General features: G+C 32.8%; 1 protein-coding gene across 1 annotated transcript in view; it reads left to right on the top strand.

The window, feature by feature from the left end:
- The window catches only part of LOC106463415 (cadherin-99C-like), a 153,988-nt gene that overhangs the window by 24,706 nt on the left and 114,889 nt on the right, over nucleotides 1-14,393 (top strand). Inside the window, exon 3 of the mRNA XM_013923440.2 lies at nucleotides 7,617-7,860. Coding sequence (XP_013778894.2) covers nucleotides 7,617-7,860 — 244 coding nt within the window. The remainder of the gene's footprint in view (nucleotides 1-7,616; nucleotides 7,861-14,393) is intronic.

Below are 14,393 nucleotides of genomic sequence, written 5' to 3' on the forward strand. Positions count from 1 at the left end.
ATTTGATAAACACGTTTAGATTGAATGGTAATTTATAATCAGTCACAAGAACGTCGAATCTGAATCACTTGAAAAAAACACGGGGGTGCTTAACTTTTTTCCAGGTGTATATTTAAGATAAACAATTGTAGTTTCATGTTACAATGTGAAGTCATTCTAGAAAGAAAAAAAAGGGTTGTCTAGATTTATTTTGTATTTTTTTATGGTGGTTACAAGGTCAGTCAAATTGAGCACCATGTATAGAGTTAAAGTAGAGAAAATAACAGACAAAATATAAAGTTTTATTGAAAAAAAAGTTTGAAAGTTATTTAGGAGGTTTTAGAGATTATACAAATGAAACCTGACAAATTTTTCAGATGAGGAAAAGTATTTTTAATTTTAAAACGAAAATCATTTTGCACTCGGAGCAATCAACACTTTGACTCCTCATATTCCTGGAGAAATTTTAGTAAAAATACTCCATTAAAAATTATGATTTTTTTGTCTACAAAAGACTTATAATGTTTACTGAAAGCTTGCAAAATTTCATGAAGGTACACAAAACATGTTAGAAGTTATAGTATCGAAACTCCAATGGTCAATTTGGATCATGGATTTGGGTGAAATGACCAAGCCCATGGTGATTGAGTTAATACTGGTAACATACAATAGATTTTTCATATTATTACATTTAATTTGTGGTTTGCTGAATTAATTATTAAACTGAACTTAATAAATACATATTTGATTCTTTTCTATTTTAATATTTATGGGTGTTTTTAATTTTTTCGCACTGCTAATTTTTATATATTGTTTTCATGTGAAACATAAAATCAATATTACATAAAAGATCTGAAGTTTAAACAATACTTCTATAGACCACAAATATTTGTTTATGTATTCATGTGGCAAGTTCAAATAAATACTCATTAACTGATTGAAAATGATTTCTATATTTTCAAAATATACATTACAAATTCAAGAAGCTCTGACTATAGTTCTGTCAAAATGATGCTATTTCCTTAACAATACCAGTCTTTTATATTGTTATGTCAGCGGAAGTCACGTGACGCTGGTAACACGTAATGATTAACTCAAAGGTTCATGAATGCTCGAGTGTTTGCTAGATGTGCTGTATTCTAATATATAAGCCTGACAATGAATCTGAACGGGAATAGCAGACAGAGAGATTGAAGATATAGACGGACAATTGAGTCAAGCATGGTAGGAAGTAAAGTGCGTGAATCATTCCTTGAGAATTATAGCGTGTGTTTAAGTTAAAGTGACTGTGGAAATTAAGTATATTGCAAAGTTGAATTGAGAAAGAATAAACTAGTTTTATATAAGAAAAGACTTGTATCACTGAAGTTTCTCGGAAAGAATTTCCATGAAAAATGAACCAAAAACCAGAGACGTAACAATATGTTGTAATGATCTTGAATAATACATGAACTCAGGATTTCCAGTTGGCATTGATGTTTTGAGACTATGCTTTCCCTTCTGAACCACCAGGAATTTAAGCTTCAAATAGACAACTCTCAACAAAAACAAAACAAGAATCGTGACAGGTGTTAGTTTTAAAAGGAAAGAAATTTTCCTCAACTAGGGTGTTCAGGGATATTAATATCCCTGTTTACCCCACTCAAGAAGATTACATTTAATTAAAGCGAGCTTTTAATAACTGTATTAGGATATAAGTTCTGATTTAACCTTTTCACTGGGAATGAAGTGAAGGCAGTGATAGTGAAGCAAAGGCAAAGACAGTGAAGGGAAAGGTCGAGGCTGATATCCCAGATTTTGACAACTATAGACAAACATTGACAGCCCATAATCAGGATCACAGGTTGGCAGGTATCTATAAATCCAATGTCATGGAATTTGTTGTGGGGGGAAATGGGAGTACCCCAAGAAAACTCACTTTCATATGACAGTTGCCGATTGATCTATTCATCCTGTACCCAAAGTGTAAGACATAAACCTTGTGGTGTGTGCATATTCTGTGTAACTTGGAAGCATTAGGGCTAATCTTAATACTCTATTCTGTTGATATTGTAGTTTTTTTATTGTGTTGTCTGACGTATTTATAGTGACTTGGCAGCCATATTCAATAATTGGTTGAATATACATTTTGTAGATTTTTCCAAAACGTTTTAGGATTATCATGTGCATTATCAAGGCTATTGAAAAAGTCTAACCAGTTAGTTTCTTTAAGTAATTTTATCTTTCGTTTTATTTTTGCATTTATTTTATTGATTTTAGGTTTTAGGGAACTATCTCTTGTAGTTATCAGTAATTGCTTAAGGCATCTACTTTCTAAGATAAGTGAATGTATTTCTGGCATGAGTTTCCAGTGATTGCTGTGGTGGCCTTTAGAGGTTGTGGGGATTACTTTTTTCTGTAGCTTTCATTATGGCTAGTTTAAGTTGGTCAGCATAGTTATCAAATTGCATTTTATTTTCTATTCTTGTGATTATTGGTAGAAGAAAAGTGTCAACAAATGTGTTGAACTCCTTCCAGTTAATGTCAGTGTAGTTATACACTGATGGGAGGTCTGATATTGGATATAGTAAGTTTGACTGAAGTGTAAATGAAATGGGGAAGTGATCACTAGAAATTTCAGGGTGAACTTTAAAATCTGTAGATTTTGGAAGTAACGAGTTTATACAATAAAGTAATATAAAACTTTATATATATTATTTGCTGAGTTGTATCATTTTGGGGTGTTTTAATTACATGCATGTTATTATTTTCCAATAGAGTGTAGAGTAAAGTTACTCTATTATTTGTGTGAATGTTGAAGTAATCTCTGTGTGGGGCTTATAAATCTTCTATAATTATTGGTTTAGGTGTTTATTTATTACATGCTTGAAGATAATTTAAGTCTAAGGCTTTCAAGAGGGATCTATGTGTGGCCACTATTGGTATCACATTAACATTATCTAAATGAATGTTACAAAATATACTTTCATTTGTTGTTGAGATGAGACTCAAAAATTGACAGCCCATAATCAGGGTCACAGGTTGTCAGGGATCTATAAATCCAATGGTTTGGCTGGGATCATGTGTTTTAGCTTGCTAGCTAAATTATTCTTAAAAAGGACAGCTATACCTCTGTTGTTATTTGTTTTGGCAGGGATGGAGTAAGATTTAAACCCTGGGATAGTGGCACTTATTTCTTTTTTGGCAAATGTTTCAGAAATTATAATTATATCTGCATTGACATTGTTGTTGAGATTATGAAGCTGTGTAAAGTATTTTTAAGTTGTGTGTGAATTAGCTGCTTTAAGCTTATGTGTTTCTATGGATAGTGTTATGTAGTGTGGCTTTAGGTTGGGAAGATTAATATAATACTCAGCCATGTTACTTATGTGTGCAATTAGTGCTTCATTACAAGTTTCAGGTAACTGCCATTGAGGGAGAAACTTGCATAGCTCAATGAAGAATGCTCCAACGTTAACAGTGTATTCACCAATATTTATAGGGTCCTTGCATGCTACTTTGGTGTTCTGTGTTGTTGTGTTACAAGAGGCAGCAGTTGCATATGTCATGATGTGTTGTTTTTGGTCACTAAATGTGTTGTTTACTGTGAAGTTAAAAGTCTGTGGAACTATCTGGTTAAAAGGTAGAGTGGTTTGCAATGCTACTGGGTATCTGGGGAAGTAGAAATACACCTAGAGTGTTGTGTAAGAGTAGCAGTGATTGATGGAGTTTGCAGGAGGGATATTCTAGCATGTTAGGGTTGTGATGGTAAGTCTGAGTGCAAGAGGGAGATTTAAAACTTTGCTTCTTAGGTGTCAGCAGTTGGTGCATCTAACTTTGTCACGCTGATTAGAGCAACACTCCACATTGTGTGACTATTTGCATCTTTTACACCTGGGGTTGGTGTTACAGTAAGGTTTAGAGTGCCCAAATTTCGGACATGTGAAACACTGGATGAAGTGTTTTAATGATGACTTGACAGTTTCTGTTTTATGTGTTTTATAAAAAAAAGGATGCATCCATTGGTAAGTAGAGAGTTGTAGTGTTCTTTGCTTTCAAATGAAATTTTTATCAGTGGTGTCTTTTGTTCGGAATGGAAAGATATAAAACTCTCCCTACTTTCTGACGTTGATAGCCTGATGCTACCAGTTCTTCATGAATTTCTGTTTCTTTTAGATTGTGGTCTACACTTTTAACAACTATTGTAACTGGTAGGTGTCTGCTGGTATGTGTATGCGAGTATTGCCCCCATGAGCCACCTTAGGCCAGTAGGTTAGTAGGTGGACATACACCTTAGGTTGATCACATTTTACAACAAGACCATCTTTGGGAAGATGCTTTTTAATTTTTTTAAACTTAAATGTGGGAAAAATGTTTTCTAAACTCAGTGGCAATTTGTGGTTGAAGAATGATATGTGGAACTCCTTCAACTATTAGTGCTGGAATGTTTCATTTTTTGTGTGGAGCTGCATTAGATGTATTGGTTAGCACTATAGGTGTGTTACATGGTGTGATGTTAGCGGTTGGTACTATGTTAAGTGTTTGTGTGTTAGCTTGATCATCAGAACTAAACTTACCCTTAGAGTCTTCTTTTTCCTGTCTTCTGACAATGCTAAATCCTTTGTCGTCAGCTTTTGTGTTTTGCATCATTTGGTAGTGGGGCTATGGAATAGCATGAATCTGTGTCCAAGTCCATGGGTATTGTGTCTTGAACCAATTTTTTGCTAATGGTATTGGAACTAATGGTGTGTAAACTTGCATATATTTTTTGCTAGTCCTGGTTGGTCCTGCGGATCTTGACAACTTCAGAAGAACTGTTACACCTGTGGTGCAGGGTTCATTTTCTTTCATTTAATCTGGGTCCTAGTAAGGATCATGGTGTTGTCCCACTAGAAAGAAATGAGAAATAGAAATACAACATTCTTTTGCAGCAAAATTATATATTATGTGTTTCATGTGGTTTAGTATTTTTTCATTTCTTAATAAATTTGTATATGTCCATGTAATACCTCATTCATTAAATAAATTTTATTTCCATATAATATAAGATACAGTAAATATGATAGAAAATGAATTTGTGTGGAACTTCAAAAATGCACATTGCTAATTATTGTATAACAAGAACTATCAAGTAAAAGACCATAGGGCTATTCATAAAATGTTGGATTATACCTTACATTATATTCATTTTTATTGTACATGTACTTTCATCAACCAGTTGTTCTTTGGAAATATATATATCTAGCTATAGAATTTAAATCTATATGTGATATTCCTTTAGAATGCAAATTTTCTTGATACCTTATTATAAGATTACTGATGTGTGTATCCCATTTTTTTGTATCTATGCAGTTTGTGATTGAACCCAAGGCTTCATACACACACATACCATGCATTCACACAGACAGTAAACAGATGCTCTATCAACTTTACTGAAGGAATAAATCATTATTCATTGCTATTAAGGCCTTTTTTAGCTCTTTCCATAGAATCAACTGTTTCCATACTATAACTTAATACAGTATGTGTATTCTCACAAAATTTGGCACTTTCAGTAAACTTTACAAGACTTTTGCACATAAAAATTATATTTTATGTGAATATATCAAGTAGTTTTGTTTACTAGTTCGAGTGCAAAATGATTTTCATGTTAAAATTAAAAATACTTTTGTTCCTCAAAAAATTTCAAATTTCATTTATGTAATCTCTAAAACCTCCTAAGTAATTATAAAACGTTATTTTTTGGTATAACTTTATATTTCACCTGTTATTTTCTCTACTCTAACTCTATATGAAGTTGGTCAATTTGACCAACTTTGTAACCACCAAAAAGAAATTCGAAATTAATCTAAATTACCATTTTTTTCTTTCTAGAATGACTTCAAATTGTAATATGAAACTACATTTGATTATTGTAAATAGCTTTAAACTTGTAACAGTATACATCTGAAAATACTTAAATTTTATTGTTTTATTGCTCTTAGAACCTTGTCTAAATTAATATTCCACCATAAAATTTGTAAATTAGTTGGCGAACATGGAGCTCATGTTATCCTATTGAATTACATTATGCATAGGCTACTTGCGAGCATATTTTGTGAAAATTTGTATTATTATTATTCTTTATTTTTACCTTGTCTAACCTAAAAAGTTTCTACTTTTTACATTTTAATTTCTTTTATAATAATAAGTAAAAAATACACATGAAGAACTAGAAATATGGTACCATAATTTGGGCTTTTTTTTTTCCCTGTTTATTGTTGATGACTCTTAACCCTGTTTTTTTATACTAATGGTACTGCTACATTAAATAATTTTTTATTTAATTAAATAGCATACCAAAGGCACAGAATAATAACATCCAAAAAACAGACAATGCCCATAACTATCACAATGTTTCTGGCTTTTTAACTGTGTGACAACAATCATTAAAAATTCAGCTGAGCTCATCAATGTTTTTCCCATGAGGGTAAAGTTTGAACTGGAAGTGAAATAGACATTTCTATGTAAATAAAAGAATGTCATTTGATAGATTAACATTTTGGCTGCCTATTATTAGTATTAAACATCAGAGAGAACTTTTGGCAATTTGTGAAAGAGAGGATGCGACAGGAGGGCATGGAAAGTGGGGATATGATTTTCTATTTTATGGCTCTTTAACCAAATAAGATTGAAGGCTATAAAAATTATGCTTTGCCTGAGTGATGACAACAGTATAGTGAGTAATTTACATTAAATTTCATGCTTCATAGAAGGGTGGTGAATAAATTAGAGAAGAGGAGATACCTAGAAAGCAAATAACACAAATCTTGCACATGGGGAAATTTAGGATTTTTTTTTAAATATTGCATTAGAAAATTAAGAACTTAAAAGTTGTATGATATTAAGATTTGGAATATGAGTTATGTTTTTATGCCAAGTTTATTCATATACAATGATAATAAAGTAATTTAATTAAAAATTTTCATTGTAACTCACTAAAACCTCCTGATAGATGCACAAAATGATGCTCATTCTGAGAGAGTTAACAAACAAAACTTCCACATTCTTTCCATCTCACAAACTAGACCCATGCTTGAAGTTTATCTCCATGTTAGGTTAATTTTTTTTTCTCTGGTAATTAATTTTCACTATTTTTACTAACAGATCATCTCAGTAGTTAGCTCTCAAAACCCAAACTTTTCTTTCAGATGTCACTGAAGAGGAAAAAAAATATTTCAAGCTTTTAGCTAGCAAAATGTTTTAGAATTTGTATCACAAAGTATTTGCTTATTCATATTTTCTGTACTTTTATTTCTTAAATAGTTTTTTGTATCTTAGACTTTCATCTTAACCTCTGTCCTTCGATATACGGTCTTACTGTCAATTATTTCCATGAATATCTTGTAGTTGAAATGTTGTTTCTTTGTGGAACTTTAGATAACAGTTGAAAACCTTCCATGTCTACTCAACAAATTCTGCAATCAACAGTATAGGTTAAGTTCCATATTGGAAATTGTCTGTATCAAATTTAGAAAATTCTAATGCATAGTTGTTTTGCATTGTTACTTCTTCCATTCATCTCTTATTAATTTTGTTTTTGCATTAACTTAATTTTTTCTTATGTGTGCTTTTCACCAAAGTAAGGTTAATACTTTTTTGTTTTCTTTCTTGCACAGTGATTTTGAAATTAATCCTGACTCAGGGAAACTTTTCACAAAAAAAGCTTTGGATTACGAAGAACAGAAATCATATTATTTGGTAGTTACTGCTAAAGATAAAGCACCAGATGCACGCATTGCTACAGTCAGTGTCACTGTCCTGATTAATGATATTCAAGATGAGAAGCCCATATTTAAGCAACTGTTGTATGAGGTTGTAGCACCTGAAAATGCAGAAAACTATGAAGTAGTGCAAGTGAAGGTAAGCTGGTTAAACTGTATTCTCAGTGTACAAGGAATTAGAAGTTTTGATATTTGCACCGCATTCAAAACATGTGAGAAATATCCACCAAAATCTGATTCTGTTAAAAAACATTTATAGAGCTGAAATAAGAAGAACAAGTTAAGAGCTACCTATACGTTTTGATTTAAACGGTATACCCTATTGTATTTGAAGATAAAATTTAGCCAGGAAGTCTTATTATTTAACTAAGATAAAAGTAATATTTATACTCTGAAAAAGCTTATAAAAATTTTCTGTCATTGATAGTGAACCAAGTCTATACATATTTTTAGATTACATATAAATCTTTGTCAGCTTACTGTAATGCTTTCCTAGTATACTTACCATTGTACTTCATTTTAGTGCTCAAAAGGATGGTTATCAATGACTAATTATAGTATATACAACATTATGCCAGTAGTAAGTACTAACAAATATTCAAATGAAATTCACACACTTTAGCATATTAACCAAGAATACAAGATGTAATAAAAACTTTTTTATCAAATATTTATTGAAAATAATAATAATTTAAACTAATTTACATAGTTATAAAAGTAACTTATTTATACTTACAATATTTTACTATTGATTAGTACTCATAATAAAAAAATATATATTTGGTTTATTCTATATACTAAAAATAAAACAGTAACATTGTTTTTAACATTCCTTGGATTCCTTAGTGATTATGTTCAAAATTTTAAAATATTTCTGTCTTTCTAGCTACCAGCTGTTACTGTGAGATGATTTATCATATAACTATTAACCTTACTAAATTGTAGCAGGAACATCTTATAAAATAACTTCTACTTAAGTGCATCCACCACGCATGGAGTACATTTTAGTGCATACGTTGCAGTATTAACCTTGAAATAAGCTATAATTACACACATATAAACCATCTGTACATATAATTTTTCCCCAGTTTCAAAAAATTTTCTTATTATCTGGCACTTCTGAATTTATAGTTTTTCCAGTTGTATAAAGTATAAAATGTTAATAGTATCAGATAGAGAATATTACAACTTACATTTCGTCTTTGTTAGGTAACTATAAATTATACTTTAAATGTATTCATCAGGTTATTCATATCAGTTAATAACAGTTAACCACAATAAATTAGGTTGGGTTAGGTATGAAAAGTACCAATTGTAATAGTAGCCCAATTTATAGTTTACTAAAAAATCTTATTAGTAATGGGACTGAAAGATATAGTGAATGATGCTTATCCTAACCTAAGTAGGAGAAAACTGAATACACAAAGGTCTTTCAAATTTTTCAATATTAATGGATTTTGATGTTATCAACTGTAAACCTATTTTTCAAATTTTGACTTTACATTTAGCAATTCACCCTTCTGCCATTAAAACACTTCTTAAACTACTTAGAATGCTGCCTAAAGAACAAAAGGATAAGTAGTATTCCAAGAATAAACTTAGCACACAGTTATTTGTTCTTTGCAATAATGGAAGGTTCTTGGACTTAGTATGTAGAAGGACTTGTGGCTGTTAGAAAAAAGAAACAAGACTCGGTGTGAGGTTAAATAAATAAATAAGTGTTATTGGCAGGAGATATTAAACAGATGAGTGGCTGATTACAGACTAGAAGACATGTTGTAATTAGTTAGTCAGATCTTTCTTTGTTAAATCAAATTAGGCAGTCTGCTTCTTTCACTCATCATAAGTTTTCACCTTCTTATGAATATCTTACTATGTCACACCATTATTTTACATATCCTTGCCAATATTCTTTCTCCAGGCTTTCTTTGCTCAATTTTTTTCCCTTCCAGCAGCCAGTCTAGTGCTTGCTTTGTTCATCATTTATCCTCCATTCAGCTTAGTCATATTAGTCTTTTTAACTTTCCAAAAAATGTGCAATATTTATCTTAGACATTTATTATTGGTGGCTTCATATTTGCCACCTCTATTCATGGACAGATCTCTGCACCATATAATACTGTTGATAAGACAAGACTAATCTTCTGGTATATAAATCTGTATCTTTTCTACAAGATATTGGATAGTTTGCCAAGTGCTTTATTGGCTTTTCCAAGGCAAACCCCGATTTTTTTGTCACATTTGACATTGCTAAACAGTATATACTCTATAGGTACAGAATTATTCTACTTTCTCTTTGGTACTTCTTTTACATATATTTATTCATCTGTACTCCAGTTGTCTATGTTCATTATTTTTGTCTTTACAACATTTATCTTTATACCTTCTTTCTCAGCCTTTGTTTATACTCTAGATGTCAAATTTACCATTCCATGCCAGTTGTCACTAAGTAGATCTATACCATCAGCAAACCCAAGAGACTCAGTTTTGACCTATTTGATACCCATTGCTTGCATTTCTGTTGCTCTCCTCATTATCCAGTCTATTACCAAAGCAAATAGCACTTCAGATATTACATATCCTTGCCTAACTTCTATGATAATTTCAAACTACCCACCCATTTAACTACATATTGTCTGTCCTCATAGAACTTTTTGTAATGTCATAACTTTTAGTAATTGTACACTATCTGAAATACAATTGCTTACTTTATAACTTATCAGTGTATAAGAATATGTTCATAATTGGATCATTTCTGCCGATAACAAACCTGTTCCTGTTCTACAGTAACCATTTTCATTCTATTAACCACCAAACTTGCCATAATCAACTGTGGCATAGTGGCTCATAAAATGGCTCTAAGTTTTCAAGCTCAAACTTTTAGTTCATAGCTCCGTCATCTTTTGACTGATTTGAGATCTAATTACAGTTCTGGACTCAGGAGGTAAAACTCTTTTGATTGATGTATTTGACCACACCCAAGGTCTCATAGATTAATTTACTCTAATCCTGCCTAAAACAATTTCAATTTGTGGGTAGGCTGGTTGAGATCCTGTTGAGTAATAAAATCAAATAGGGTATATGCACACCCCATGCTTGGTATTGCTGATGCACAAATGTATAGCTGACAAAAAGGAAAAAAAAGTCTCAGATTAATTTACTCTAATCCTGCTTAAAAGAATTTCAAGTGTCATGGCTATTGAGAATTCTCTATTGTTTTTCTAATACTGACAGTAGGTTATTTTGCTCTCCAGATTTTTACATTAGACCAGGTCACCTTTCCTTGGGAGAACAACAATCCTGCAATCTTTCTTTTGGTACTTCTTCAGATGGACATACCTTACTGCATGAATATGTGAGCTAAACTAGCATTGTTTCTCTTCCTGCTTTCAGCTGTTCAGTTTGTGTTATATCTGCAGCTTTGCCATTTTTTTAGTTTTGTTGTAGCTAATATTTTTTGATCTGTTTTAATAGGGTTGGTGTTTATGTTAAAGTCCTTTTTTATTGAATGACAGTTGGCTCAAGATAGTTGAGAATAGGATTAAAGCATTCTTTCTAACAAGCAACATATTACTCACAGCTCATACACCTCATACCACAAAGATTATGCTCCACACTTACTGCATAAATCATTTGTGCTTAGTCAACTTTTCTGTCAGTCGTAATTTATGGCATCACTATAAACCTTTTCTCTTGTAAATTTTTCCATGTATAAATTACAAAGTACAAAAATAAAATCTTTTGAGCAAAATTGGCCCTCTTTACATAAAAACATAGATACTTAGTTATATATACACATAAAAATATAGGCTTATCAAATTAAATGTCCACAAAAGTGATGGAACAAAAATTAAAACTAAATATAAACAATAATACATATTTACATTCAGTAACTCTGGTCTACTAAGGCTGGTTGGAATGGCTAGCCAGGGCTTCACTTCATGTTTTTTCTGATACATCTGCCAAAGAAGATCAGTGGCATGGGCCAGCTGATGTTGGTTTTCAGAGAGATATTCTAGCCAAAAATGTTCTTCTGTTATCCCGGATTTGTTTTATTTCCCCTTAATGCCACTGTTATACCTGAAGAATGAAGACCCTGGAAGTCAACCACTGTGTGGTTTGGGTTTGGCAATAATGTCATCAACATATCACTGTATTTTGCTTTAAACTCCTCCAGGATGATGGTTTGGGCTGTGTTGGAAACTTCTACATCCTTACTTTACCAATAAAGAAGTATATAGTAGCTTCTAAAACCAATGCTATGGTTTCAAGCACAAATGCAGCTGGAATAGAATGACTATGGTTCACCTTTAGCTTTTGCAATTTTTTCAGCCAAGTTAACTCTCCTTGTTGAATGGAAGTCTTTTTCAAAAACAACATTGAGGTTTATTTGTAGTTCTTTCAGTTGAAAGTTCAGTGTATTAATTTCTTTCAATTCGTGTTTTTATGTGAGCCTGTATTTCATCTTTATAATGGTGCCTCTTCTGTCAACCTGCTAATGGACAAGTGATGCATCACTGAGTTTTTTGGCTGCTGTTGGCTAGGTTGATAGTGTCCAGTTGCTGGGAAGAAGTGACACTTGGATCACTTCTGGATAAAGCAGACCATGTATCCATTACCTAACAAACTCCAGTAGAGTAAAGAAAAAAAAAAAGAATTGCAACCCTAGCTTCTATTTCGGGCTTTCATCATCTCTTCTTTTACTTTATTGTTAGATGACATTATTAATTAGAAGACAGGGACAGGTAATGGTTTATTCTTCTCCACTGGGGCTCCCAGTGGCACAGCGGTATGTCTGTAGACTTATAATGTTAGAAACCATGTTTTGATACCCGTGGTGAGTAGAGCACAGATAACCTATTGTGTAGTTTTCTGCTTTAACTACAAAGAAACACACAAACCTTCTCCATGGGTGATAGGAGCTGGAGGATTGTCAACATTGAGTAATTTGATTGGCAAAGGCATGCTGTTTGGCTTATCCAAAATAAATATTGATTAAAATTAGTTATAATGAAACTTTAAAATTGTACTTTTCAGCTATGATTTTATTTTGTAGGTGGTTTTTGGGGAGGGATTCAGATATAACTTTTTTTATGTGTTCAAGTAAAAAACACATAGCATACGGGCTTTTAAGGGCTTAGAGAAATTATCTAAATCTTTCTTTGCATAATGCCTGAAAGAAGGCAAGATTTTTTCACGTTGCTATGTTCTGGCAGTTGTATCAACAGCAAATTTTGATAATTAGTATAGATGACTATGGAGCTGGTATCAACACAGACATTATCTCCACTTTAGCTATACACATATTGCTCGACTGAGGCCTAGAACTTTCTACAAACTGTGAGGCATTATGATGTAACAATACATAATAAAACAATGAGAAAACTTAGAAGATTCTAGTAACATGACACAACAATACAACAATCACCAGCAACAATGATTTGTACACAGTTATGTAGACAAATTATCACTTCTAAAACAACTTAATTTAGCAGTTTTGCTTTATAACTGTCTAAATCATAACTCTTGTATTAAATTCAAATGAAACAGTCGTGTATATTTAACAATAAGCTCCTTTTCAAGAAAAATATTTACAAAATTTATTTTATGCTATATGTAAAAATTGTTTTCAGTTCATACCCAAAGTCTACTCATACAGTCTGCACCAAAATTTGCAGTCTCCTTGATGGTTTCAGTATGGAACTGGTAGCTCTGAAGATACAACACCCACCTCTTGATCCTTGCACTGTTGATTTTGCATCTCTGGATGTATACAAGGGGTTGATGGTCTGTCTGGATCATGAACTCCTTCCAGTAGATGGCAGATATGATATTCAGACACTCTCGTCCAATCATAGATTAGTTCTACTCACCACTCAACAGCTTTTAACTTACATAAGTTACTGGAAACAGTCCATCTTCATGTTCTTGTAGGAGAGCTGCTCCAATTCCAATGTCTGATGCACCACTTTGAATGATGAACAATATGTTGAAGTCTGGCATTCAAAGGATTGATGAACTTCCTAATATGTTGTTTAACTTCTGGAATGTCAGCTGGCACAGGATTTGGAAAGTATGGCACACAAGGCCAACCCAACTGCGCCACCCGATCTCCTCAAGTTGTTGCTGAGGGATCAGTTTGTAGATGCCTTGGACAGACCACAACTGAAGATACAAGTAAAGCAAGCACATCCCTCTACTATGTAGGATGCAATGGCCAGAGCTCTTGAATTTGAATCCTACGTTAAGTCAAGCACAGAGGTACCAAGGTTGGTACACTCATCAGGATTCAAGGACAGAAAAGGGCAGCTTTCAGAGAAGTTCGAGGTATTTTGCTGGCACTGTAAAAACTAAGCACAAGAGAGCTCAGTGTTGGCAACTTCAACACAGGGAAGATGCCACAGCAGGAAAGGCTGCTAACCAGAAAGGTTGTTGGAACTGTGGAGAGCAAGGACATATGAGGAGCCAGTGTAAGAAGAATACCACCAATAAGTCAGCTTCGGGAAACCAGTAGTGGTTGGGGCTGACGGATGCCCACCAACCCCCATTGTGAAAGTCCCAACAGCTCAGTGTAAAATGGCAAGCACACATAGTGTCAACGTGACAGGAAAGCTGGGTGGCCAAAGGTGCAACTTTGTCATAGATTCTGCGTCACAGCAATTCCTTGTGAGT

This window comes from Limulus polyphemus, unplaced genomic scaffold, assembly GCF_000517525.1.
Source record: "Limulus polyphemus unplaced genomic scaffold, Limulus_polyphemus-2.1.2 Scaffold1401, whole genome shotgun sequence".
NCBI classification, from domain to species: Eukaryota; Metazoa; Arthropoda; class Merostomata; order Xiphosura; family Limulidae; genus Limulus; species Limulus polyphemus.